General features: G+C 43.9%; 2 protein-coding genes across 4 annotated transcripts in view; one reads left to right on the forward strand and one right to left on the reverse strand.

Annotated features, from left to right (window-relative positions):
- Positions 1 to 2,049, reverse strand: part of UPF2 (UPF2 regulator of nonsense mediated mRNA decay) — a 53,948-nt gene extending 51,899 nt beyond the window's left edge. Inside the window, exon 1 of one of the 3 annotated variants that reach the window (XM_059471702.1) lies at positions 1,625 to 2,049. The gene's annotated coding sequence lies outside the window, so the exon portion shown is untranslated. Of the gene's footprint in view, positions 1 to 1,274; positions 1,296 to 1,624 lie in introns of those variants that run through there. The other 2 variants (XM_059471705.1, XM_059471703.1) reach the window with 2 other exon arrangements.
- Positions 2,050 to 8,359: 6,310 nt separating this feature from the next.
- On the forward strand, positions 8,360 to 27,921 carry DHTKD1 (dehydrogenase E1 and transketolase domain containing 1). Its single transcript, XM_059471942.1, has 17 exons — positions 8,360 to 8,519; positions 10,217 to 10,372; positions 10,813 to 11,024; positions 12,618 to 12,812; positions 13,846 to 14,115; positions 17,316 to 17,487; positions 19,003 to 19,201; positions 20,087 to 20,399; positions 21,436 to 21,520; positions 22,114 to 22,253; positions 22,627 to 22,777; positions 23,634 to 23,740; positions 24,005 to 24,169; positions 24,534 to 24,616; positions 26,168 to 26,337; positions 26,854 to 26,939; positions 27,378 to 27,921. Exons 1-17 carry the CDS (start codon positions 8,360 to 8,362, stop codon positions 27,477 to 27,479), a joined length of 2,766 nt encoding a protein of 921 aa, XP_059327925.1. The 3' UTR covers positions 27,480 to 27,921.
- The last annotated feature ends 61 nt before the right edge of the window (positions 27,922 to 27,982 follow it).

The raw sequence follows: 27,982 nt of genomic DNA on the forward strand, positions 1-27,982 counted from the left end.
ACTCCCACCAGAAACTGGGAAGGACAGAGAAAACAGAGACAGGACAAACATCCCTGTGCCTTTGGACTCCTGGCAGCCCATTTCTCTAGTGACACTTACATGCTTTAACACTCCTTCTTCTCAGTTTCAGCACCTATGGACAACACATTTTTAGAGGGAACCATTTTTCCTAATTTTTCAATATTTGACATACACTGGCTCATTTGCAGTTAAGTCAATTTTTATTGTACTTAAGTTTCTACTTTTTTCAACAATAATCTTGGAATTTGAAAGAATGGGACTAGGTTTGTGATACTCTGAGCTCAGAGAATTAAGAAATAGATTTGAAATACAGAAGTAACATTTAGGAAAAACTATCTATGTTATTTACTCTTGAAGAAAGCAGAGTGTAATAAAAGGTATTCAGTATCATTAATCTACTCACAATTCAGAATAAAAGAATAAACAGCAACACCTTGGCCCTCAAAGCAATACTCTCAAGTCAATGGAAACAGTCTACTCTCCAACCCTGAAGTAATATGATCCAGAATCCCTATCCTTGCAACCACAAGTATGACAGAAGGAAATACAGCTCTATTAAACTTAACACAATGCAATTTCTCACTAGAAATTAAATGGATTACATAAATAGTCCTTTCTGCAGCTACTCCATTACAAAAGAGATATGGGAGATAATTAATGGAGGCAAGATGTCCCACCTCTGACTGGCTGAAAAATCTCAAAGAGCAACAAACTCCTCCATCACTAGTTACCACACCACTAGAAGGTTGTAAGTTTCAAAAACTGAAATTCAATTAAGGTTCTCTTAATGCAAGGGAAGGTACATAAGAAAAATACCCAGGTCAGTGAGGAGAAAATAAACTTACAGGTTTTGGAAAATGAGACACAGCACACAGAAAAAAAAAAAAAAAAAAACACCTAGTGCAGAGAGAGAGGAGTCCCTCACAGAGCGTCAGGGAAGGTTCACAGAACCACAGAATATTCTGACTTGGGAAGGACCCACAAGGATCATCCAAACCCAACGACTGTCACTGCACAGGACATCCCCAAGAGTCACACCATGTACCGAGCACATTGTCCAAACACTTCTGGAGTTCTGTCAGGCTCGGTGCTGTGACCACTTCCCTGGGGAGCCTGTTCCAGAGCCCAGCCACCCTCTGGGTGAAAAACCTTTCCCTGATATCCCACCTAAACCTCCCCTGACAAAACTTCAGGCCACTGACACATCTGGCCGGCCTGCCGAACAGCGGGCACTTTTACTTTCGCTTCTGTACCTCTCGGGGACAATGTTTTGCTGCCAAACTTGCAGGAAGGCGCTTCCCACCGTGAAGCAGAGGCCTAGAGACAAGGCACTAAGTACAAAAAGACTCCTTGGCTACAACCCCAGTCCCCGCTCGCAGCTCTCCCTCAGCCCGAGCCCGTTCCCGGATGGCACCAGCGGCTTCCGCTTCCCTCCCGGCCTCCCTCTGCAGGCACCGCCACCCGAGCCCCACGGCCCCTCCGCCTCCGGAACCCCCTCCCCGTGCCCCCGCCAGGCCCCTGTGCCCTCCTCCCCCCGTCCCCGAGACCCCTTCCCCACACACGCCCCGGCACCGCCCTCCCGTCCCGTCGGTGCCCGCGGTACCTGTGCCCGGTGCCGACATGGGCCCGCCCGGCGCCGCCGCCGCCTCCTCCTTCTCCTCCGCCCCTCCGAGGCCCCCGAGCGCTTCTCCCCTCACGGCGACCGGGCCGCCCGGCGCTGCCTGACCCACGGCGCTGCCCCGACCGAGCCCTCCGCGCCCGCCTCGCCACGCCCGGGCGCCAGGGGAGGAGCGGCGCCGCTTCAGGGCGGCGGAGCCGCGGCTGCGGACGGCGCGGAGCGGCGCTCCCCGAGGGGCGGGGGTTAGGCAGCGCGGAGGGCAGCCCCGCGCGGGGTCCTGCCGGCAGACGGGTTACCGGGAGTGCGGAGGCGGAAGGGGAAGAGGAACGGGAAGGGAAGAGGAAAAGGGCTCGGCCCCGCGTCCCTCACGGCGGCGGGGAAGGGGGAAAGGGCCTCAGAATGTCGCTTCCTTGATGGCCTCAGCGCGCGGTTCGGCTTGTGGGGCCGCGTGACGTCACGGCGGTGACGTGTCTGTGCCGTCATGTGGCGGGTGGGGCTGTCCGGTGTCACCGTGATAAAACATTGGGGTGACAGTGTCCGAACACCAAATTACTGCCTCAGGGTGGCTTCGCGGGCGTCCATTACCGTGCCCAGCTCTGGGCTCCTCAGCACAAGGGAGACAAGGAGCCGCTGCAGAGGGTCCCGCGGAGCCTCAGGGATGAGGCGGCTCTGGAGCATCTCCTGTGAGGAGACTGCGGGAGCTGGGCCTGGCCAGAGAGGAGAGAACACTGAGACGGCATTTCATGGATGCAATAAATGGCTCCAAGGCAGGCGCCAAGAGCCTGGGCTTGGCTCATCTCAGTGGTGCTAACAGAACAACGCTTGTAGCCATGATATTTTCTGAAAAATCCTTTCCTTAGGATTTTTTTTCTCCTGAGACGCTAAGAGCCTCAGGAACAAAATGTAAACATTGATTATCTGCTGCTGTGGAATGCAACAGGTGCATCTGTGATTGGTCTCATGGTTGTTTCTAATTAATGGCCAATCACAGCCCAGCTGTCCAGACAGTCTTGGTCAGTCACAAGCCTTTGTTATCATTCCTGTTCTACTCTTAGCTAGCCTTCTGATTAAATCCATTCTTCTATTCTTTTAGTATAGCTTTAATATAATATATATAATAAAATAATAAATCAAGCCTTCTGAAACATGGAGTCAACATTCTTGTTTCTTCCCTCATCCTGAGACCCCTGAGAATACCGCTATAAACACTCATAAAATACAACATAAGAGATTTCACCTCCAATGAGGAAGAACTTTACCTTGAGGGTGGCAATGGGACAGGCTGCTCTCAGAGGTTCCATCTGGAGACATTCTCAACTGACCTGGATGTGACCCTGCCTTGGCAGGAGGATTGGACTGGATGATCTCCAGAAGTCCCTTCCAAACCCACCCATGTCACAGACAAATTTTATGAAAAATCCTTTCCTTAGGATTTTTTCTCTTGAGAAGTTGAGAGGCCTCAGGAGCAAAATGTAAACATTGATTATCTGCTGCTGTGGAATGCAACAGGTGCATCTGTGATTGGTCTCATGTGGTTGTTTCTAATTAATGGCCAATCATAGTCAGCTGTTTCAGACTATCTGGAGAGTCACGAGCTTTTGTTATTATCCCATTCCTGCCCTTCCTTTCAAGCCTTCTGCTGAATCGTTTCTCTATTCTTTTAGTGTAGCTTTAATATAATATATCATAAAATAATAAACCAGCCTTCTAAACATGGAGTCAACATTCTCATCTCTTCCTCGGTCCTGGGACCCCTGTGAGCACCACCACACACCCATTCTGTGATTCTGTCATTGGGTGTCTTTTCTAGTCTAAATTTGGTCTCTGTGCCCTCTAGTCCAGTCACTGTCCCCACCTGGACATGAGGATATTTTACAGAGGTGAATTTAGTGAAACTCCCAGGTTTGTTGGAAAGGCTCTCTGCCTGCAGTTCTGGGCACAGCATCACCTCTTGGGCAACTCTAAAGCTGCCTAAGCTGGAAAAAACTGGCACAACCCAGAGCTGCAGAGTGAGAATCTGGTGTTTATTTTACATTTTGAATCCAGGTTCTGACAGAAGCTTTTAGGTTGGGAAAGCCTTTACACCCCTCTGGGCTTAGATCAAGCCTTCAGCAATACTGGACTTTGACAGCAGGCACAGGCCTGGGTGTACATAGATTATTCAACTGTTAAAGTTGCTTTTTACTCAGAGGCAAGAGTCAGCCCCAACAGAAGACACTGTTTACTGGTGCAGAGCTTGAGGTGTGTTCTGCCAGCTGGTACAGGACTAGACAGGTTGTTTTGTTTTTTCCAGGGAAGAGCTCTCCTCCCTGCTGTTTAACTTCACTGCTCATTTTGCAGACATATCTAAAAATCTCTTTCTGGACAAGCTTGAAAGGATGGAGTCGTGCTTGTTGTTGGCATAGATCATGCACATGTCCCTGCTCACAAAGATCTCAGCTGCTTGCCAAAATATCTTAAACTACCAAGTTGATTTAACAGAATCAATGGAGTGGAGAAGATCCATGGCAGAACAGTAAAAACGGGAAGAGAAAATCCATGTTAGTGTTGGCACTTTATTTTCCAAAGGCACCAATCCTTTGGCCTGTCAGGGGGTGCCTTTGGATTTCTCTTTTTAGGGGGAATTGGGTTTGCTTGGTTTATCAGTGACACTGGCATCACATCAAGAGATGTTGGCTTATTTTCTTCTGAAGCACAATGCTGCTGCCCTTTCCAACATGAATAAAAAGCACAATCACTACAGTTCTGAAAGGAAAGCAAAATCTCCTGTTGTGTTTATACCACACTCCCACATCTACAGTTATGTTGGAGCTCTCTCTTGTAAAGGCCATGCAAGCAAACTCCAGAAAACTTTTCCTTCTGAAGTACCTGTTTCATTTGTGCACATACTGATCCAGCTTTTGTGCTGATTTACCAAAACCAAAACCAGGCAGATGTTTCCTGAATCTCAGACAATAAAGCATGCCTTTTTTTTAATTCCTGAAGCTCTTCTTCCCATATTTTTAATATGTTTCCTCAATTACTGGCACCAAACATGCACACAGTATTTAAATTGTGCCAAATACTGGCCTAATGTAGAATCTGTAGGTGTCCTCTAGATTTCCTTGCAGCCAAATCCGGCAATTATCTTCTTTTCCAAGTGAGTGGATATTCACAGAGTTTTTTTACACCTACCTGCTTTTTTCTCATGATTTTTGGAGATTATTTATAGCCACTGTTTCCTGGAAAGGAGCTACATTTTAGTGAACATACTCTTTGAATATATGTAAGGTTTCACCTCATCCTGTTAAAATAATTTGTGTTTGCTTATCTCCATCTTCATCCTGTTAAAATAAATCATGTTTGCTTATCTCCATCTTGACTCTCAGATTCAAGGTAACCTCTCCTCACCACTTACCTCCAGCTGACAAACTTCATCAGCACTCAAGGTGTGGGCAGCTTTTTTGGGTTGATCTAACTACTGAAGTGGCAAGGAAGATAATTCCTTTATAATTATTCCCAGTGTGGCTGACTTTCTATGCTGCCAGGTAGTCAGACACTATTTAGTTTGTACAGGCTTGGTTTTGGGCATTTCTAGTGTTTTCAGTGAGAGCATTATGTGGTACTGAATGAACCTCTCACAGAGCCTTCTCTAGGACAGGCTTTGTGCCAGGAGAGCCAGGCTGGGAGAGTCACTTTGCCCACACCCTCAGCAGTGAAGTTTCTGCTGGCACAGGTATCACCTTCTCACATTTAGACAGGAATCAAAGTCAACAAAACCTTTCCCTGACCTAGATAAAGCTACAGCAATGCTTTTGTCACATGTAATCATGTCCTACACAAGATGATTATGTTGGCAAATCTGTAAAGTACTTTCAATCTTTATGAACTGGATTTTGATTCACATAAAAACCCTAACAAGTTGACTTGATGAGATATATATTTCATAAACACCTGCTTAGGCTTTATTAAACTCCTATTAAGTGAACTTATATATACAAATATTCAGTTAGTTCTCTGAGATCCACATTGTGTGTCTGAAACATCTCATTGGAGAAACTGGAAAATTTTTAATGTTCAAACCTATTCCTATCAGTGCTAATTGGGAAATATTCAACTAACTGCCTATATGATTCAAAGTAAAACCACAGTGGTATCTGCTGTTTGACTGGTATTTGTTTAAGAACTGTGGAAAAGTATTTCATCATCCTGCAATCTGCCTGCAACATTTGTCTTTTTCCCCAAGCACAGAATGGAAATATTTAACTACATCAATGTTTTCTCCCTCTCCACTGTCAGCTTCAAAAAAATCACATAATCTCACAGCATTATTTTTAAGGTTCCTTCATTCTAAATGAAAAAAATATGAATATTCACAGCCGCATTTTTACTACACCTCACTGTATGGACCACATGTCCACTGTCCTTCTGTCATTGTATCCTTTTGCCCTCCTTGCAGCATTAAAGGTCATTTATTTTTATATTTTTCTCCCAAATTGGGTTTTATAAATATGCATAAACCCAACCATGCAGGCCTCAAGGAACACAAGTGGCCCTTCTGCAAGAACTGTGAATATCATAAAATCCCATACCAACTGGAACTGATTCAGTTCTGAAATCCAGTTCCACCTGTTCCAAAGGCAAACACCATGGTTTGATTTGGACAAAAAATGTTCTTTGATTTCCTCATTGTGAAAGCTACAACCAAGCCTATGGACAGGGAATTGCCAGTACCTCAGACATGCATTCACACAAAGTTTACAGAATCACAGAAAGGTTGAGACTGGAAGGGACATTTAAACATCATCTGGTGCAACCCCCTGCCACAGGCAGGGACACCTTCCACTATTCCAGAGATGATCAGAGCTCCATCCAACCTGTCCTTGGACACATCCACAGGTGGGACATCCACAACTTCCCTGCACAACCTGCTCTGGTACCTTACCCTGCTCACAGCAAAGAGAATCCTCCTAAAACCTAATCTAAACCTACGCTCCCTTGGTTTGGAGCCATTCCTCCTTGTCCTGTCACTACATGCTCTTGTAAAAAATCCATCTCCATCTTTTCTTGCAGGTGCTAGAAGGGTACAATTAAGTCACCAGAAAGCCTTCTCTTCTGCAGGCTGAGCAATCCAAATTTCCCATGTCTTTTCCTCATAGGAATGGTGCTCCACCTCTCTAATCATCTTGGTGGCCTCCTCTGGATTTGCTCCAACAGGTTCCTGTCCCTCCTGTGCTGAGGACCCCAGAGCTGGGTGCAGCATTGCAGGTGGGCTCTCACCAGTGCAGAGCTGGAAGGAACCTCTGGAAATCATCCAGCCCAACCTCAGGTCCAACTCCAGGGTCACCTGGAGCAGGTGATGCAGGAACACATCCAGGTGGGTTGTGAGTGTCTCCACAGAGGGAGACTCCACAACATCCCTGAGCAGCCTGTCCCAGTGCTCTGCCACCCTCAATGAAAAGTTCTTCCTCATGTTGCAGTTGTGAAATACAAAGCTGTGTTTTGTGTCAGGTACATACAGGCAATGTGTGCATTTGTGATTATGATGTGTGTGGAGACCAACCATGGGACAGTTATAAAGACAAATTCTAATAATAACTGAGGAAAGTACAGCATGGAAGAAGGCCTTTGAACCTATCCTTTGTTCACAATTAACCTTAGTTGATTTAGGAGCTTTTGAAATAAAGTGTTAAGAATGTTGCTCTTTGCTTGTAGTTAAGCCTTAAAGAGTTTTGCAATAATAACTTTTTGAAGTATAATTTTAGAATATTGCTTGTATCCTTGAAACGATAGCTTTAGAATATATATAAAGGAATCATGCTTATCTCACGCCTTAACAAAACAGAGAAAAGCAGCTTGAGAAAGGAAGATGAACATCAACTTAAGGATTTATAGTTTTGACCAAGGGAAGCTGGACATCACTGTTATGAGACTTATAGTCCTTGCAATTAAAAGGGGAGCTGGACTTCACCAGATGAGATTTGTCTTTCTTCTTTCAGAAACCGGACCACCACCATCTGGGGATACACCTTTTGGGATACATCCTGAGAAAAACTAAATCACAGTAGTGTATAGAATTGTAACATAAAAATTGGGAATAGAAGCTGCTGAGTAAAAATTGGAATAGAAACTGCTGAGAAAGCGTATGAGTACCCCTATATATACCTGTAAGCCTCAACTCTAGGTGTGCAGTTGGAGGGAAAACTTCCCCCACTGTACCCAGCGCTGTATTGCTCATACTTTACCATATTAATTAATAAATTGATTGCTGCTTGAATACTGGCCTAGTCAATCTTCTTATTTATAACACGGTGGAACTTTTTGGGTTTTATTTTATGGCCATTGCTCCTAATCCTGTTGCTGGGCACTACTGCAAAGAGTCTGGCACCAACTTCTTGGCACCCACCTTTGAGACATTTATTGCATTCATGAAATCTCCTCCCAGTTTTCTCCAGACTGGCCAGGCCCAGCTCCCGCAGTCTCCTCACAGGAGATGCTCCAGAGGCCGCCTCATCCCTGAGGCTCCGCTGGACCCTCTGCAGCGCCTCCTTGTCTCCCTTGTGCTGAGGCGCCCAGAACCGGGCACATCACTCCAGGTTGCCTCGCCGGAGCCCAGAACATCGTGCACTCCCTCGCTCCGTTCGGCCCCGCGGGAGCCCCTGAGGGCCCCGCTGCGGGCGCCGCCCCCGGGGCTCGGGGCGGGTCCGGGGGCGGTGGTGGCGGCGCGGGGGCAGCGCGGCCATGGCCATGGCGGCCGCGGCGGGGGCTCGGGCCGTGCGCTGCGCGCTCTGCCGGGCCGGCCCCAGGCGCTGGTACCGCACCGAGCGCGGCGTCTACGGCTACAAACCGCGCAAGGCGGCGGGAGGGCGGGCGGAGGAGCAGCGCGGCGCCGGCAGAGCAGGTCGGACACGGCCGGGGCCGGGCGGGCAGAGGGAGCGCGGCGGGGGCTGCTCCGAGCGGGGCCCGGGCGCTCTGAGGGGCGGCGTGTGCTGCTCCCGGCGGGGCAGAGCGCGGGGCAGACCCGCTCCGAGAGCTCTTGGCTGTGCGTTCTGCGGGCCTGGGGTGCCTGGCCCCGCTCCAGGGGCTGAAGCGGCTGTGGGAGCACCGACTGCTGAAGTTCGCTCAGCGATGGGCTCTCGGAGAGTTCGGCTGCTCGTAGAATACTTCTACAACGCGCCTGTCATTTTCCTTTTGTATCATGGGGCTTGAACTAGCCGAACTGAGGATGGTGAGACACTGAACAGGTTGTCCGGGGAGGTTGTGGATGCCCCAACCCTTACGGTGTTCAAATCCAGATGGGATTTGAGAAGCCTGGTGTAGTGGGAGATGTCCCACTACAGGGAGTTTGGGACAGGATGGTCTATAAGGTCCCTTCCAACCCGTTAACTTTCTAGGATTCCATTATTAACTACAGGTAACTCTCTCCTCTAGCAATCCTGTGTTGCTTCTAGCTCAGTTTTACAGTGCAGAAAAGTGATTTCAAGCAGAAAACTGTTCTAGGTAGGAGTGTGGTCCTTGCATTAACTTTACTCTGGCGACTGGCAGGAATGAAACCCTTTGCCCAGGAGCAGCAGTGAAACCAGTTTGTAGCTCCTGGACAGCGAGGCCCGTCACAAAGTAGCCTCCTTGTTAATGATTAACATGTTTTTATGTAACATTTTAAAAATTGTGTTTAAACGGCCTCCTTGCTGAGAGCATTGTGGGCACTGTTAGCCTTATGTCTGGGTTCTGTCCCTCTGTTGTAGAACCCAGTAGAGAAAAGGGGCTATTTTAAATGGGCTGACAAGTGTCAGAGAAATAACCTTGTGCTATGGTCTGAGAATTCCATTGTTTGGAAAACAAAACCCTTCAGACCTGACTACTGTCAGTGCTGAGTTTTTACCAGGATGAAAAACCCCTCCACACTTTATAAGCAGGTTCATGTCATTAATTTGTAGCAGGTTGTGCTTGCAGTGTGTTTTATTGTTTGCAGTTCATCAGCCTGGTCTCTGGCTGTGCTCAGTGACAGTAACATGTGTGTATGACCTCTCAGCTGGTCAAATTCTGCCCATGTTGATAATTTTTACCATACTTGGCTCAGCACATGCTCTTGGCTACTGCAGACAGACTTTGTTTTTCTTTTGAAGTCATGGGACCTGAATTATTGTTAAGACCCAATCCTCCTGTCATTCCAGCAAGGAACAAGGAAGCATAAGTGATAGGATTGAGCTGGCTTAGGAAATAAGACTATACACTGGTAATGTGCTGATCTTGACTTGGACATACCTGTTTGTAGTGGTTTTGGTTCACTGCTGTTGTAGAGAGATTCAAAGCAAAATGAAGTAGCTTTGCATATGTTTACAGGAGTCTAACCTATGAGGGGAACGGTGGAGGAAATCTAAATTGTACTTGCTTGAAATTTGCTTTAGGGAGCAGATTTAGCAGTTTGCTGTGGGAGCTGTTGTGGGGTAATAAGGTAGAAATAACTGCATAGAAAAGCTCTCTTTGCAGCCAGAACCTCGATGGCTGCCAGCACACAAAACATTCCTGTGTTGATGCTGTAAGTGGATTTAATCTGAGCACATGTGTGATGCTGTTCTGCTTTCTGTTTTGTTTTAGTTGACCATGCTCTTGCTCGTTTGATAACTGCCTATGCTGAACATGGCCACAAAGCAGCCAAAATAAACCCACTGTTTGCTGGCCAAGCTGTTATGAACATGGTGCCTGAAATCCAAGAGCTGGCTGAAGTTCTTCAGGGTCCTCTCGTTACTACAGGTGAGTCCACAGCCTCATCACAGCAAATTCTGTTCATGGGTGATTTATTGAGGGCCTGTGGCCTCTGTGGAAGAGTCAGAAAATTGTCAACTTCAGCATCCATATGTCTTTTGCAGAAATCATAGTGCAGTGAGAGGCTGCCGTCTGGCATCTTTGGAAATCATGAAAATTTGTGCTTGCTCTTACAATTGCTGAGGTTAAACATTAATTTCTTGTGTTACTGTAGCATTCTATGATTTACCACAATACTTAACACTGTAGTCAAGGTTTGAAAATACAGGGGCAGAAGTCAAGAATTGTCTTTTCTTGTCTCTCTTAGAGCCTTGCTGCAGCCTTAAACAAAGGAGGAGGGTCTCTTTTATTGCTTTATTTTCTCCAAAACAGGCCTCAGTGCTTCCCCTCCTCCCCCAAAGTGACTAATAACATTTATTTCCCACCAGGACTTATCAACATGGGAAAAGAGGAGGCTTCTGTAGAGGATGTGATGGCTTACCTGGACCATATATACTGCGGGCACATTTCCATAGAAACAAGCCAGCTTCCAACTCTGGAGGAGAGAGAATGGTTTGCTAAAAGGTTTGAAGAGCTAAAGCAAGAAGCATTTACACCTGAAGAGAAAAAGCACTTGTGCAAACTGATGCTGGAGTCCCAGGTACTCTGTTCTCTGTTACTGGACTGTAATAGTCACAGAGTTTGTCGTGGATCCTTCACTGTTCTGGACATTGTTCATGCAGAAAAAGAACAATCCAGGCTTTGCCTGGAGCAGTGCAGTGCAGGAATCTCATTGGTTAATTCAGTTTATTGCTGTATTAACTTACCAGCCATTACTGAAATAATGATGCTGTAAACCCGTGAATAACCAGTCTTCAAAAGTGAGATACACTTAGATTAATGATCTCACAGCTCATATTAAATGTTACTGATGGGACCACAAGGTTGAGCAGAGCTCTGTGAAATCTTATGCTCTGGCTTAGCTGTTCTGTGTTTTCCTCTCACCCTCATGCTGATCTGTTTTACTGTCCTTAAAGTATGCTGTCCCTCAAGGTTTTGGAACAAATCAGAGTTGGACTGAGGTTCTATCATATAGCACTGGCAGACACGGTGCTTTTCAGCAAGGAACCTTTGTTAATGCCTTCTATAAGGGAGTGAAATATTTATGCACTTTTAAAATGTATAGAGAAAATTTATTCCAATACTTCTGTACTGTGAAAAGTTTTAATTTTTTTCCCCTTTTCTTCCCATGTTATCCAGAATGATTGAAAGGTAGAAGAGCAGGATCTGTGAAGGTTGGAAAGGTAGAAGAGCAGGATCTGTGAAAGTGTCCCTGTTTCCAGTTTTCCAAGTGGAAGGAGTGTTAAATGTAATATTTACCAATGACTGAATGGAAGTATATGGCCCACTTTGTATTTTTTGTAGCCTCTTTGGCAGTTAGAGGAATTTGATGGTGACACAGGAGGGTGATATTGGGACCCTGATGTGCTCTACTTTAATTTCAGTATGACCAGAGCTATACTAAGAGTATATAATTTAACCCTGGCAGTAAAAAATGCTTTTATGTGTGACCAGTTTTGTATACATTATTCCTTAGAACTGAATATTGCACAACTAGCAGTTGGCTCAGATCTTTGGGTGTGGCTTAGTCTTCCCTTCTCAGTTACAGACTTCATTTAGTTTCTGTCTTCAGTTGCAAAAACTAAAGAAATTTCCAGTGCTTTCAAAACTTGGTCACTTATTTGAGCTTTCTAGGAGGTGAATGGAGTGAAGTTAGATGAAAGTGAAGTAAATACAGATTCATTTATTTTTCTTCTCCCAAGCATTCTACCTCTGTAATAAGGACTGTGCCTAATGTAAATCAGAATGAAACACTGCTTTGCTAGCACTTTGTGTCTCAAGATCATTATGGTTTATACTGTAAAAGGACACCATTCCTAAATTTCCACCTAAAACAGGTAAACTACCAAGGAATTTGTAAATTAATCTGGTGTTAGAATTCTTGAAGCACCTTCCATGTGAGACAGAGAAAGTTTGATCCTCAATGCAACATTTTTCTGCTTAGAGCTGATTTTTTATAGTCATCATATCTTCTGGTCTCAGACTGTGTGGGTGGAGAGTGAGCTGAGACTTTCCAGGGGTATCTTTAGATTTGTATGCCTCAAGGGTATAAACATAACTTATATTTCAATACTATAAACACAAAGCTGCTGCTTAAAATAGCCTAATCCTGAAGCTGTCCTGTTTTTACCAGGAGTTTGATCACTTCTTGGCCACCAAGTTTGCCACAGTGAAGCGCTACGGTGGCGAAGGAGCAGAGAGCATGATGGGCTTCTTCCACGAGCTGTTCAAGGCGTGCGCGTACAGCGGGGTCACCGACATCATCATCGGAATGCCTCACAGGGGCAGGCTCAACCTGCTGGCAGGCCTGCTGCAGCTTCCTCCTGAGGTGCGGGCCTTGGTTGACTACACAGTGTCTGCTAAGGAAAGCAGGAGCTTCTCTTGAAATGGAAAATGTAAACCCTCTCCCTCTGAATTATTATAATTTTGAAATTAGGGGCTCTCAGGCGAAGATATGGGAGTGGGAATAACAGTTCTTTTATTAGAAAAATTAAAAATAAAAATGGAGTAATACAAAACAACTCTGACAGTCAGTGACACTGTTAGAGTCACTGACAGACCTGACCCCTGTGGATCAGGGAGGTGGCAGCAGTCCCATTCCATGGTGGCTCAGCCCTCCTGCAGTGCCAGCTGTGGTTCTGTTGGAGCAGGGATCCTGTACAAGGCTGGAGTTTTCCTCTGAAGCTTCAGTGGTGGTGTAGATGGGCCTGGTTTTCCTCTGGGAATCCAGTGGAAAAGAAAGCTTCTCCTCTGGGAATGCAGTGGAGAAGAAAGCTGCTCCTCTGGGAATCCAGTGGGAAAAGTCTGTGTGGTGTTCCAAATCCCAGATTATATCCCGGTAGGAACTCTTGGCTCCTCCCCCTGGGCAGAGCATCTCCCAGTGGGATGATGGAATTTTATCAGTCCTTCAGTGACACTCAATGGCCCATAAACAGAAGAGATCTCCCTGAAGGATTGGTTGTGGAAGAGATAAAGAAAACTGTCCATTTAACAGAAGATAACTGCAATGGCAGTTAGATGGCAATAGAATAGACACCTCCAGCTACATCTTGCACCCTAAGACTGTAAGAGATTTATAATCTCACAGGCAGCTGCCTGGTTTATTTGCAGTAAAATAAACCCCCAAAAGTTTGCCAAAGTTGTAAATGCTGGAGCAATAAAATGTTACCTGTGTGAGAGTGGTCTCCCTTCCTATCAACACTTCAGTGAACTGTCTGCAGGAGACTGTTAAAAGAACTCTAATGAAGGGGTTTGTGTGCTGCTGCTTAGAAGCATCCTTGCAATTTCAGGAGTAGGAGAGTTTTTCTTTCAACCTGTCAGTGAATCAAAAAAGGATTTTAACCAGATCTGTTTCCCTGCAGCTGATGTTCCGCAAGATGCGTGGTTTGAGCGAGTTCCCAGAGAATTCAGCAGCCATTGGGGACGTTCTCTCCCACCTGACATCCTCTGTAGATCTGGACTTTGGCTCCCACAGACCTGTGCATGTCACCTTGCTCCCCAACCCCTCACACTTGGAAGCCATCAACCCAGTGGCTGTGGGCAAGACACGAGCCAGGCAGCAGGCTCTGCTCGATGGTGATTACTCCCCAGAGAGCTCTGCACAGCCTGGGGACAAAGTTATTTGCCTGCAGGTATTTTGCTCACATATTGTAATTTATATTTGTAAGGCTTGCTGGACTAGAATGTGAACAGGAGTGTACATAAAATATCAAACAAAACTGAGTTAATGTATGATGTCAAGAGCTGGGATCTTCTTTATGGAGAAAGAGGAGTGCTAGGAAGATCTCCAGGTGGTGTTTGTGATGATGCTGGCATTTAAATAATTGCACTTCTAAGATTTCTGAATACTGATTCTGATACCTCCCTTTATTTTAGTAATATTCTGTATTGAGAGCCATGTGTGCCTTTCCTCACTTTGGCATTTAAACTGCCACTGGAGGCTTTCTTTCAAATTAATGGGTTTGGAGAAGAGCTGTCAACAACGCTGCAAAATGTTCAGGAGGATTTAGAATTTTGTAATTTTGTCATGGTACTGTTGAAGACTCTGCTGGAATCAGTTTTTACTCCTCGAACTGACTTGGAATGAGTTTTTACTCCTTGAACTGTATAGCTGTAGAAGCAATCCCAAATAGTTCCTTGATAAATTTTTTTCTCTTGCATTGACTTGAACTTGGAAAAACAAATGAATTGAACTCTTAACATTTTAAAGCCAGGGCTAAAAACAAGTTGGGCAGAAATGTTCTGTAAAGTATAACAAACATGAGAAAGCTACGTGTAGGAGTGAAAACGTATTTCAGTTAAAAAAATGTTTTGCTTTTTTCTGGAAGGGTGGGATATTGTGAAAAAGCAGACATGAGAATGCAAAATATTCTGGGCAAGTTTGGGTTCTTAGTTTTTAATAAAAAGAAAGTCTTTAGAGCTTGCAAGTGCAGCCAACTTTTGCTTCCCAATGTGTCTTCATCTTTCAGTGCAGTTATTTCTTAGTTTGAGAAGATACTATTGTTTCTTTCTCATAATGGTAGATCTTCACCATGCAGTAATTCAAGTATTATAAATCTTTAACAATGATTCTTCACGATAAAAGGACCCTCCCTATCCAAGAAAAATTTCACTTAGGATTTGTAGGGGTAAGTGATAGGGAGGATTGCATAGCAGAGAAAAGATACATTTGATTCTGTGCTAAGCACCTCTGTGTTAGTCACCTGATTCAAAGTATTCCTAAAAGGAAGAAAATGTATCACGATTACTTGTGATAGTGTCTTTAAGAGGTACCCAAGTGAGATTGAAAACAGGCAAATTTTTAGTTCCAACTTTTAACTGCTTTCATTCAGCTAATTGAGAAGAAAGAGATGAAAGCAGGCACCTTGTGTTTCAGAATCTTGGTTTGGGAGTTTGACTTTGAACTTTCTGGTTTTACAGGGCTTTCTCTTGAGAAATGTAAGTGTAGACACTCTGAACTCTGAATTGAGTTTTATACTGGCATTTTTTCTCTTGTTCCACAAGCCTCAGTACCACAGCTTGAGGGGAGAATGACTGAAGATCAGTTAAGGTGCCACTGTCAGTGGTGAGCTTCATGTCCAGGGTCTGAAGGTCTTTTAGCTTTTTGCTAATGCAGCCCAGAGAAAAATGTGCCCTAGCAAAAACTGTTTCCATTTTTTTGGTAGAATGAGTAAATTCCTACCTGCATCACAAGAACTGAATCCTCTGGGATTTGAGATGCATATGAGCAGTCTTGTGTAGTTGGATACTGTCCTTAGGCTTTAATGCTTTGGGATGTGCTAAAAGCCATGAAGTTTTCTCAGATGTTTTAGGGTCTTCACTCAAATGCTATCACTGAGATGTGCAGCCTTCTTAGGCAGCAGAAGAAACCAGGAGGGAAAGGTGAAAACCCAACACTTAGGAGAAAGTGTAGCATGGCAAGGGATAGAGTGGGGATCCTGGCTTGTCTCTCTTACAGTAGTTGCCTTTGTTTTGCTCTGATACCTCTTAAAAATCTGTATTGGAATGGTATAAAAAACCCAGTGCTGCCAGATAACTGGTTGATTGCACCTTTGTTACCTTGGTGTACTTGCAGACCTCTCTTAAGGCTTGAAAGCACCATTCCATAGCTAGAAAGCAGAACTGTCATCTGGTTTCAATAAGGAAGTAGATCAGTCTGCATAGTGACTTTAATCTGCACATGACTGAGTCTGCACTCTGAGGAAACTGTCATCATATTCATCAAAGGAGGACTGTCCCTAGTTTCAAAATATTGAAATGTTAGATGATAACTCCAGTTACCTCTAGCTTTTGTTGGAAACCTGGCTTGGCTATCACAGTATTCTCCCTTCCCCTTCCAAACTATTTTTTTATTTACAGCATTTATTTGCTATTGCTATTTAGAAATGTAACTAAGAACTTAGGTTTTATTTCCTTTTGAAAGTTTTTGGTTTGGAGTGCTTCCATTTGTGCTATTTTCTGAGTCCGCCATCACGGGGAGGAAATGATGAATCTGACTCCATGTTCTTAGAAGGCTAATTTATTATTTTATAATCTCTATTATATTAAAGAATGCTATACTATGCTATACTAAAGAATACAGAAAGGATTCAGACAGAAGGCTAAAAGATAATAATGAAAAACTTGTGACTCCTTCCAGAGTCCTGACGCAGCCTGACCATGATTGGTCATTAAGTCAAAACAATTCACATGTTGGATAAACAATCTCCAGCTACATTCCAAAGCAGCAAAACACTGGAGAAGCAAATGAGATAAGATTGTTTTCCTTTTTCTTTGAGGCTTCTCAGCTTCCCAGGAGAGAAATCCTGGTGAAGGGATTTTTCCAGAAAATAGGATGGTGACATCCATTCAGTTCATTTTCCACTTGTTTTTCTGTTCTTGTCTGTTTGGTAAGGTGGAAATGGGCCCAAGTCCCATTTCACCAGCATTCAGCTTCAGCCAATGTGTAGTGAATGCTGTGGTGAGTGGCTCCCTTTGTTCAGGGGTCAGTGGTTGCCTCTGACTGCTGCACCTTTGCCGTGGCCAGGAAGCTTGCAGTCACCTGGACTCTGGTGGGGCAGTTTTAAGAGATTCTAGGTCAGTTCCAGGTAGGGATTACAGCAGGCATTCATGTACATATGGTGGCTGCTATGACTTGTGTTAGTGATAAGGCTGCATAAACTCTCAAATCATGGAAACAGTATTCTGAGAGGGATTAGAAGTGAGTCCAGCTGGAACTGTGTCTGTTCCATGTACCCAATTTAGGAGGTCTTACTTAATGAGTTATGGTTTTGATTTTGCTGCTCCTCCAGTGTTTCCTAATGAGACTTTTCCATCTTCTTCCCTGATGTAGGTTCATGGCGATGCTGCTTTCTCTGGGCAAGGGATTGTTCCTGAAACACTGACCCTCTCTAATCTGCCACATTTCAGAGTTGGTGGGAGCATCCATTTGATTGTTAACAACCAGCTGGGCTACACCACTCCTCCAGAGCGAGGAAGGTCATCTCTGTACTGCAGTGACATTGGTAGGTAGGGCTGAATCCCAAGGAAGACTGCTTGTTGTGTCAGAAGGGACTGTTAACTGCAGTGTAAGCTGTGCAATGGACTTTTTATAGCAACTGCCTGTCAGCTCTAGGGAGAGATTATTGTAACTCCAGTTTCACAGTAGAGTAGGAATTAAAATTATTATTATTATTATTCTCTCCTACTAGCAACAATTCAGGTGCTAAAAATATGCCCTCCCCTCTCTGCTTTATGGAAAGACTAAATATCAAGGGAGAATCTTGTCCCATTTTTACAGGATGTGATAAAATAATTGCAGGATTTCTGTGAAGTCTTTATAACTCAGTTTCTGTCATATTATTGACAGCTTTTGAAAAGGTATTACAATGGAGTATATAACTGATCTACTTTAAGTATATGTTGTTAAATTTCATAAAATTCATCTGTGTGTTTTCTGAGCAAGATTTTAATGTCAGATACTCCTCCATTTTTTCTGTTTTGTTTGTTGTCATGTGAACCTGTTGAGCTTTCAATTTAAAGATGAAGCTCAAGACCTTTCTATGCCTGAACTAGAAGCTTTGTTTTAGACTGATCTTTCTTAGTGATAAACAGATGTATTACCAGTAAGATCAGAGACATAGTAGTTAGTTATCTTGTATATGTCTCCTATAAGTAAAAATATACTTTTGTATGCTTCTGACCTAACATCAAGTGTTTGTCTTATGGTTTCATCAAGCCAGACAAGTAGATTCATTAGATCTGATAAGGTAGAGAGCTATTATTATTACTGTTTTCTCTGGGCTGGTTTTTTGTTATGGATTGGTTTTGTTTGGGTTTGTTTTTTTTGCCTCCATCCTTAGTTTTCCTTTCTTCTTACCTGTCAGTGAGGAGGGGCTGTTATGCAGCTGAGCTTTAGTATTTTGCTGTGGAGGAAAACTTGGCATGAGCCAGAATAGCTCAAGTATCTTAGTTTCCAGAATTTGGGCAGATAAAGTACAAAAGGAGCACTGTTGCTTGCAGCCAAATTGTCAGACAGGAGAGGGTGTTAAGATATTGAAATTTTACAGTGTTCTCTTTAATGAAGAGATTTTTCTGCCTGGAGGAGCAGTGGACAGAATGATACTCCCTACTAATAAGGGAGAAAGTTGCTTTTGGCTTGTATAAATTCATAATAGAGACAGCTTAGGATAAGAAGGAAATAAAACTCAATTTCTGTTTGAAAGAGAAGCAATCAAGTAGTTGTCTCCCAGTTTTTTACACTACCAGATTAATATGATGCAGAAACTGTGTGTAAGAAGTCCTCTGGGAACATAGTGCTTGTAAAGAAGTTGTGCTCAAACTGACAAATACAACAGGTTGGGCTAATTGCATATTCTCTCAGGCAAGACTCCTCTCCCTACCCCAACTCTCATCACAAAAAACATCTTTTTTTGATTTGTTTTTAATATACTTACTTCCCATGGGTTGTGTGTAGTTTCAGCAGAGCAGGTGTGTGTGTGCTGGGTGTGATTGCTGCTGTGTTTTGAATCCCTGGGCAGGTAAAATCGTTGGCTGTGCAGTTGTCCATGTGAATGGGGATGACCCTGAGGAAGTTGTCCGTGCCACGCGTCTGGCTGTGGAGTTCCAGCGCCACTTCCGCAGGGACGTCATCGTGGACTTGCTGTGCTACAGGCAGTGGGGCCACAATGAGCTCGATGAGCCCTTCTTCACCAACCCCAGCATGTACAAAATCATCAGGTAAGGGCTGCACCACCAAAATATGTCTGTGCCACCTCAAGTCTTGCTGCTGCAGCAGAAGTGTCTGTGTGAGATCCTTCGATGTATCCACAGGTGTTTATGTAAGGTGCAGCTGGACTGCTAGCAGCCCTTGACTTCAGTGGAAGTCTGATAATAAGATATTAATGAGTAATCATTACTGATGGCTCTTGAATGTGTGGCTTGGTGCTTTTTGGAGAAAAATCTTGGACATACCTCTTGGATTTCAAATTTGTGACCACTGGTAATCAGAGGGCAAAGTTGCCTTCTGTGTTTCAAGGGGAAGTGTGCATGCTGTGAGAGATTGGGCAGAAAGCCAGTGTGATGCTTGTCTTGTCTTTGCCTGGTCCTGCTGCTTCCAGTGAGGACTCATCTTTATCAGCATTTAAATGTTTACAGATTCCATCCTTATCCCCAAAGAAAAACACACAAAAATTCACTTGCCAGTGAATTCTGGTATTTTAGGTGAAGAGTATTGCCTTGATTCTCTCCAATGCACAAATCCTACTGTGAATTTCTCTGAAGAAAATATGCATGATAGCACAGAGGGGGTTTTTGACATGTTTTTACCTGTAACTGCCAACTATAGCACTTTTACTTTTGTAATAAAGGACTATAAAACATATCTCTAAGAGAACTGTTACCTTTTTGAAAATGAAAGTGAACTTCAGGAAATAAGGAAAGTGAACTTCATGCAAATAAGCATAATGCACCAGGACACCATTTATAGGAGTTTTCCATGGTACCTGACTGTAGTAAGGTGGTATTTCCTTGTTCTCCTGTGACACTGCTTTTAGGCTTAATATGTGATTTGAAAAAATAAATAAAACCAAATAAAACTTTGTGGTTTGATTCCCTCCCTGGCAGGTCCCGTAAGAGTATCCCGGACACGTACGCAGAGCAGCTCACGGCTGCTGGGCTCATGACTGAGGCTGAGGTGGCTGAGATAAAAACCTCCTGCTATTCCAAGCTGAATGATCACCTTGCCAACATGACTTCATACAGCCCACCCCCCACCAACCTGCAGGCTCACTGGAAGGGCTTTGTGGAGCCTTCTGCCTCAATCACCACCTGGGACACGGGCATGCCGGTGCCTCTGCTGCAGTTCATTGGGGCCAAGTCTGTGCAGGTGCCTGAAGAGCTCCAGATGCACAGCCATCTCCTGAAGACCTATGCTCAGGTGAGTAGAGCATCATGACACTTCTCATCCCATGGCTCAAACCTGTTACAGGGCTGCCAGTTACAGAATACAGCATGGTATTCTCCAGGAAAAACAACTCACTCTGTTTCAAGGCTGAGATGATGCCATTTTTCCTCCAGTTTTGAAGAAAGATTTTTTCCCCCATGTACTTTAGTTTGTTATTTCAATAATATTTTATTGCAATGAAGAAAAATGTTTATAGAAAACACAGTTTATTATTCTTACAAATAGAAACCATTATGATGAGTTACTAACATTTATATAGTTGGTAATTAGAATGAGTACTTTGTAAAGGAATGACTCAGGAACCTGGCAATAGTGTACACAGTTTTTAAAGCCAGTAGTGAGTGTTTTATTACTTATATATATAAACACTACACAACCTGTGGCCTAGTTTGACAGTCTGGGCTGATAGCTCCTAAGTTGGTGTTTGGTTTGGATCAGTTTGGGGTTTGTGGATGTTTCCCTTTGATGGATGATGAGTGTGTGCAGGTGTCTGCTTGGCAGCCAGAGAGAGGCTGTGAGTTGAGTATTTCAAAAGACTCATGGTTTTGTCTTCCCAGCCCAAGGCAAGAGCTCCACAGCTCAGTTTGATCATTTGTCTGCAGTTCTCCAGGCCAGAACAGGGAAGAGTTCTGGAGACTGGAATACTTACACCTGGTATCTTTCATCACTGCTAGCCAGACAGACCAGAAGTCTGTCAAGACTACACTCTGTGCTGTGCTAAGATTTAAATATTTTCTGACTAGGATTACTTAATCTGTGCACAGTTTGTTGACTGGGAGCTGAACACATGGATCACCTATGGTTCTGTGGTCCTCAGGCAACCTTCTTTAGGATGTGCTGAAATAAGACTCTGTATTCTAATGCAGCCTAAGCTGGCTGCAGGAATATTGCATTTCTCTCCATAGTGTGTTGCTTTTTTCCTAGCTTCTAATATTAGTCTGTGCCACCAAAAAAGCTACAGATGCAAAAGGACAAAACAGTAATTTTTTCTTTTTCTTTATTTGCTTAGTCAAGAATTCAAAAAATGGAGGAAGGAAAAAAGCTGGACTGGGCAACAGCTGAAACTTTAGCATTTGGTTCTCTGCTGAGCCAAGGTAAGAGGCAACTGGACAGCAGACAGTAAAATATTTTTGCTTTAATGTCAATAAAGGATAACATTAGATTTCTTAGGTGTTTCTAAGTAAAAAGATTGCTATGGTTTATAAATTTGACAATTTACATGGCCTAAGAGAAGGCAAATATGAATCCTATGTGTCACTAATATTTGTAGACTGAGTCTTAAATACCTTCAAAGAACTGTGGCTCCCTCTCACTCCCCAATAACATCTGTGCATAGAGCTGAGCACAAGCAGTGCAGCTGACATCAGTGTGGCTCCCAAGTACTTTCTGTGCTTTATGCTACTATTTCTTCTCCCTCCTCTCTAGCCTGAATTCAAATCTCCATTTACATATGATGCAGAATGCACTTGTTTTTGCAGTTTGCTTCAGTAAATGGAACCAATTTACCCAAAATAATGTCAGAGCATCTGTATGCCTGACAGTTGGAACTGTTGCTGGTTAAGAATTGCATCTCAGATTTGATGTTGCTGATGAGGGGAAATCCAAAAAGAGCTATAACAAGAGACAGAATTATGTTGTTTTCTTTTTACATAACTTGCTGGTCTGGTGTTGTTTATTGCTTGGCAAGGGTTTAATATCAGACTGAGTGGACAAGATGTTGGCAGAGGAACCTTCAGCCAACGACACGCGATGTTGGTTTGCCAGGAGACAGATGATACCTACATCCCTCTGAATCACATGTCCCCAGACCAGAAGGGTTTCCTAGAGGTAGGTTCTGTAGCCCACAAGACCACCTTCCTCAAATTGTGCTGAAACAAGGCATTTTCAAAAGCTGCTGAGACATATGTAAAAGCCATATGTATGTTCTGGCAAAACCCAGATACAGGGACATAAAAACTGTCTGGGCATTCCTATTCTTTGTCTTTATAAATTGCCACTTTAACAAGGGGGTTTGCTTTTCCTTGAGAGATCAAATGTTACTCTTTTCCCCTCTGTGCCTTCATTCACAAGCAACAAATCAGTGCCTATCAATTGCCTTTAGAAGTGTGTGTTGTCAGCACTGTTTGTCTGGTTCCAATGCTTCTTAACCCTTGGTTGTGTTCTTCCTCGTCCACCTCTCCCAACAATTTCCATTTGTTAGGTGAGTAACAGTCCCTTGTCTGAAGAAGCTGTGCTTGGTTTTGAATATGGAATGAGTATTGAGAGCCCTAAGTTACTGCCAATTTGGGAAGCTCAATTTGGAGACTTCTTTAATGGAGCCCAGATAATATTTGACACTTTCATCTCTGGAGGTGAGTGTACAAGGAACTAATATATTTAAGAATTAATCATTTTTAGAAAATCCTTCCTCCTTCAAGTAAAAGGACAACATGTTGTGCAAAGAACTCTGTTTTCTCAAGAAGTCCTATGAGCTTGCCTGTGAGGTCGTGACTTCTAAAATGAAAGAGTCCTTGGCAGGGTACAGTCATGACAAAAGGACAATTAATTATATTAATAGCCTTTCTTCCCAACCACATGTATTTTAGTGTGTGTATATATGGTTGGTAGCTTTATAGGCTGTACTTTGTGAAGCATCTGAAAAATTCTTGAAGAAATAGAGAAGGAAAATAGTGATTATTTGAAAGAAACAAACAAAAAAACCCACAACACCTTACTAAGTTTGACTCTAACATGTTTTCTGAGTGCTCAGATATAAAACCTCTGTAGTCATACATGGAAACTCAGAAATGGAAATTCAGATGGAAATCCCACCCAAATTCTGGATTTGATTGTAATCTCTTGTATAGTGCAGGAGGTTTGGCAGAGCTCAGAGGAACGAGCACTGCTGTGTTACCCAGGACTGGCTCACAGGATGCTGCTGGGATCACACCTGCAAAGATGAAATTTTAGAATTTCACTGTGTCATGTGCTCCATGTGGAGACTTAAGTCTTCTGGAAGCCCAGAACTACCTGATGATTTCAGAAACTTCAGATCACCTTACATGTGTTCTTTCACTGTAAGGAACCTCAAGGCAAAATGCCAGCAGCATGTTTCAGGCTTGTATTTAATGACATGGAAATTGGTTATTCTTTTTCCTGAGCAGTTTGTGCATAGTAATGTGTTCTGTGGAAGTCATCCTTTCCTTCCTCCTCACTGTGTGTTTCTAGGTGAGGCTAAATGGCTTCTGCAGAGTGGGATTGTGATTCTCCTTCCCCATGGCTATGATGGTGCAGGCCCTGAGCACTCATCCTGCCGGATGGAGCGGTTCCTGCAGGTACCACCACAGCTCCCAGGTCACCCATCCCAGCACAGCACTGGCAGTCAGAGCTCTGGGAGCTGGGCTGCAGTGTGCTCCAAGGAGGCACAATGTTACCAGTTCAATGCTAAACCCATTTCTTCTCTTGAGTTTTTCCTCTCTGTGGATATTTGCTAATCTATTCCCATACAGATCAGTGTGCCTCATGTGTCTGGATTCTTTCTTTAATTTCAGTCTCACTGCTTGCATTTGACAAGGTATTGCTGTGTTCCCCCTGCACAGATGTGTGACAGCTCAGAAGAGGGTGTTGATGGTGACCAGGTCAACATGTCAGTTGTGCACCCCACCACCCCAGCACAGTATTTCCATTTACTCCGGAGGCAAATGGTCCGAAACTTCAGGAAACCTCTCATTGTTGCTTCTCCCAAAGTGTTACTCAGGCTTCCAGTAAGCTGAAAATTGTCCTTCCTCCTTTTTTTTCTCTTTATCCTTTTTTGTGTTCTCTTCCCTTTTTTTTTTCCTTTTTTTTTTTTTTTTCCTTCTGTGTTCTCTGATTGCTGTTTTGGGCTCAAATCAGTGAAATTTTGCCTGTTTGGGGCCAGACAGATTGAGGATTAGAGCTGGGTGGAGGTGAGCTAGAAGTAGGATTCATTCCTGGCCATCATCCCACTTTTCACTGGGAAAAGGAATATGAGGGAGAGGGAAGACTGTGTATTTTGTACTTACCAAACCCTGTCTCAGTATTCTTTCTGACTCTGACCTGAGGGAAAAGCAGCAAGATTTGGTAACTTCCAACTCTTCCCCCATGTAGGCTGCTGTATCAAGTTTTGAAGAAATGGCCCCAGGGACAACATTCAAGCCTGTCATTGGTGACTCCTCAGTAAATCCTAAAAGGTAGCTTTGCTTTCTTAGAGGAGAAGTTCAAAAGAGATATCCTGTCCCTTTCTCCTACCCAACAGCTCAAATTTGAGGTGGTATGAAAGAGGTGACTTTGAGGGGGAAATGTTTTATGGTAGGTGACTGTGGTTAGTTTTACTTCCTCTCCTTTTCCTCTGGTAGCTGTTGGTCGTTACCACATCTGTCTGCAAAGCAGGGAAGTGTTTAGGCTGTCACCCCTTGGCTCACAGGGAGTTTGTGACTGTAGTTACCAACCTGATGGGGCCTATTCTGCACCATGTCCATTAGCTGGCAGTCACTGGAGCAGCTGTGACATGAATCATGGAATCATAGATTTGTTTAGGTTGGAAAAGAAAGACCCTTAAGATTATCAAGTCCAACCTTAGCCCAGCACTGCCAAGTCCACCACTAAACCATGTCCCAAGTGTCACATCTAGACATTTAAATACCTCCAAGATGGTGACTCCACCACTGCCCTGGGAGGCCTGTTTGAGTGCTTGACCCCTTTCAGTGAAGAAATTTTTCCTAACATCCAATCTAAACCTCCTCTGATGCAGCATGAAGCTGATTCCTCTTGTCCTGTTGTGTGTTACCTGAGAGAAGAGACAAACTCCTACCTGGCTATGACCTGTCAGGGAGTTGTAGAGAATGAAAAGGCACCTCCTGAGCCTCCTTTTCTCCAGGCTGAGGGCCCCCAGCTCCCTCAGCTGCTTCTCACAGGATTTGTGCTCCAGCTCTGTTCCCTTCTCTGGATGGGCTCCAGCTCCTCAATGTGTTTCTTGTCATGAGGCCCAAAACTGAATCCAGAATTTTTGTTCAGGGGCTGGGACACCTGAGCTGAGGTGGGGCAATAACAAAGTGTGTGTACATCTCTCCACTTTCAGATGTTACAGTGAATCCTATTCACAACAACCAATTCAGCCTTAGTATTTTTCCCCTGATCTGCTGCTTGCCCCAGCAGTACCCAAGTCTGAGCCTCCTTCCTCTTCTCTTCCTGACCCCCAATCAAAAGGCTGGAAGTACCTTGGCATCTTGGGTTTTTTCAGTGGGATGGTGAGGTACAAAGGATGTAGTTTATCTTGTTGCTATTTCCAGAAAGATTAGGCAGCCAGGACCTCTGTGATTGCAGGAGGGTGTGGTGGCTCCCAGCAGGCAGTCCTGCTTTGGCATGGCAGAGATTTGGCCTCTGCAGGGACTTCTCTCCCTCTGGTTTATTTTCTATAGATGACTAGCTTTGACTGGGTGTTTAATTTTTAATAGTCAGAGCTAAGAGAGATCAATCCCATTGTAAGGTAACTTTCCCAGAATTACTGAAGAAACAGGACCTCTGGCATACTGTGCTCAAAGGTTAGTTTGCCAACTGTTGGAGGGAGTGGGAAGGAAAGGAAGGCAAGGAATAGAAAAGATGTCTAGGGAAGCAATTTAGCTGTATGAAGTTGTCTTTGAAGTTTGACTGGTTTTTTTGGTTGGAAGTGTTCTTCCAAGCTGTTCTGCATCAAGGTTCTGTAAAACACTAAACTTGGAAACATTCTTTTTTATTTTTTTTAGTGTCACCCAAGTGGTGCTGTGTTCTGGAAAGCATTACTATGCTCTGGTGAAGCAGAGAGAAACACTGGGAGAGAAGCAGCACAGCACAGCTATTCTGAGACTTGAAGAGCTCTGTCCTTTCCCTCTGGAAGCTCTACAGCAAGAGCTGAGCAAGTACAGCCATGCAAAAGGTCAGCCAAGCTTCTACCTTTGTGTTTCTAGTCTCTTTGAAGTGCTGAACTAAATCTGTTGCCTTTTAAGATGAAGAGCTGTAGTGGCTTTTCCCTCTTTGTTCTCCCCCTCATACACCCAAGTGTTTCTGGAGTGGGATGTTTCAGAAATGTTTATCACTTGTGTTAAAAGAACTCTCTGCTATTGTTAGCTTCCAAGAAGCAGCACTGAAAATCAGAGCAAACCACTTGAGATATTTTTTTGCATTGGTCTTTGCAGTCCAGTCCTTTTAGTAGCTTTTGAAAACAGCAGCAGAAAAGCAGAATATACACACAGTATACCCTAATGGTGGACATACTTTGGGTTTGAATTCAGTTCTGAGCTGCAAGGGAATTAAGTCTGGCATGCCTTCATTTCAAAGGTAGTGCCAAGACAAAAAAATTAGAGGTGCTACAAAAACAAAAAACTGTTTTTCTTTCTCTGCTGAAAATATCAATATGTATGTTTGTTATGTTACACCCTTATCCTTTCTTTAGTCTTCATCTGGAGTCAGGAAGAACCACAGAACATGGGTCCATGGTCCTTTGTGTCTCCACGGTTTGAAAAGCAGCTGGGGCTTAAGGTAAGGTGTCCCCAGGGTGTTTTAGTCTTTAAAATGAGATTTGAAGTTCTCCTTGAATGCAAAATTGTATGGTGCTTAATAAAAAACCTAATCTTGATGCCTAAACCAAATGTGTGTTCTAATTTCAGCTGCTTCTGCTCTTTATAGCACCATTGGTGAAGAGCAGGACTGGAGCTTTATTTTACATGGTGTTCAGTCCAAGTAGACAGGATAGTGAAAGATCCCAAGTAGGGGAGTAGGAGGAGAATGCAGAGGTGCCATTTGCTCTGCAGATCATGCACTATAAAGTCCTTGGGGCCATGGAGATGGGGGATAACTTCCTGCATTCCTTCCAGCTGGGACTGCCCAGTTATCTGACAGCAGATCTCACTGTGGCATCAAGACCTGGAGATGTGATTGTGTCCTCCATTAATCATTTCCCCACAACTCAAATTTCAGCTCCGTCTTGTGAGCAGACCTCCTCTACCAGCCCCAGCAGTTGGCATTGGAACCCTGCACAACAAGCAGCAGGAAGATGTTCTGACCCACACATTTATCTAAGTGTTCAGTGGATGCACTGCTCCTGATGTCAGTCATGTTCAGTGCCTCCTCCTGTGAAGAACAAAAGGCAGATCCTGAAGACTCTTAGTTCTCCAAAATGGAAAAAACAAAAAGGTGGAATAAGTTTGGTAATGATGAAGCAATATTTTCATGTTGGGGAATACCCAACAATGAGAAGTGCCTGTTACTCCTGATACTTCTTTTTCTCTTATACAATTTTCTACCAACTGTCTTTATAAAGTTAAAAATCCAGTCCAGAGGACAGTGGTGAGGTGACTGTGGAATACCTTAAATCATGCTGCTTATTTGCACTTGACAGTTTCCTGCGATGGTGCGTGTGTGGAAACAGGTTCTGTTTCTTCTCTTTCTACAGAAATGTTAGTACTGCTTGATCAAATAAATGCTTCCCCATGCCTGGGAATGAGCCATTTCTATAGCAGAATGTTGTGGATTATCTCTTTTTTCTTTCCTTGGGGACCAGGAATGCAATCTGTTGTGGCTGT

This window comes from Ammospiza nelsoni, chromosome 5 (assembly GCF_027579445.1).
Source record: "Ammospiza nelsoni isolate bAmmNel1 chromosome 5, bAmmNel1.pri, whole genome shotgun sequence".
NCBI classification, from domain to species: domain Eukaryota; kingdom Metazoa; phylum Chordata; class Aves; order Passeriformes; family Passerellidae; genus Ammospiza; species Ammospiza nelsoni.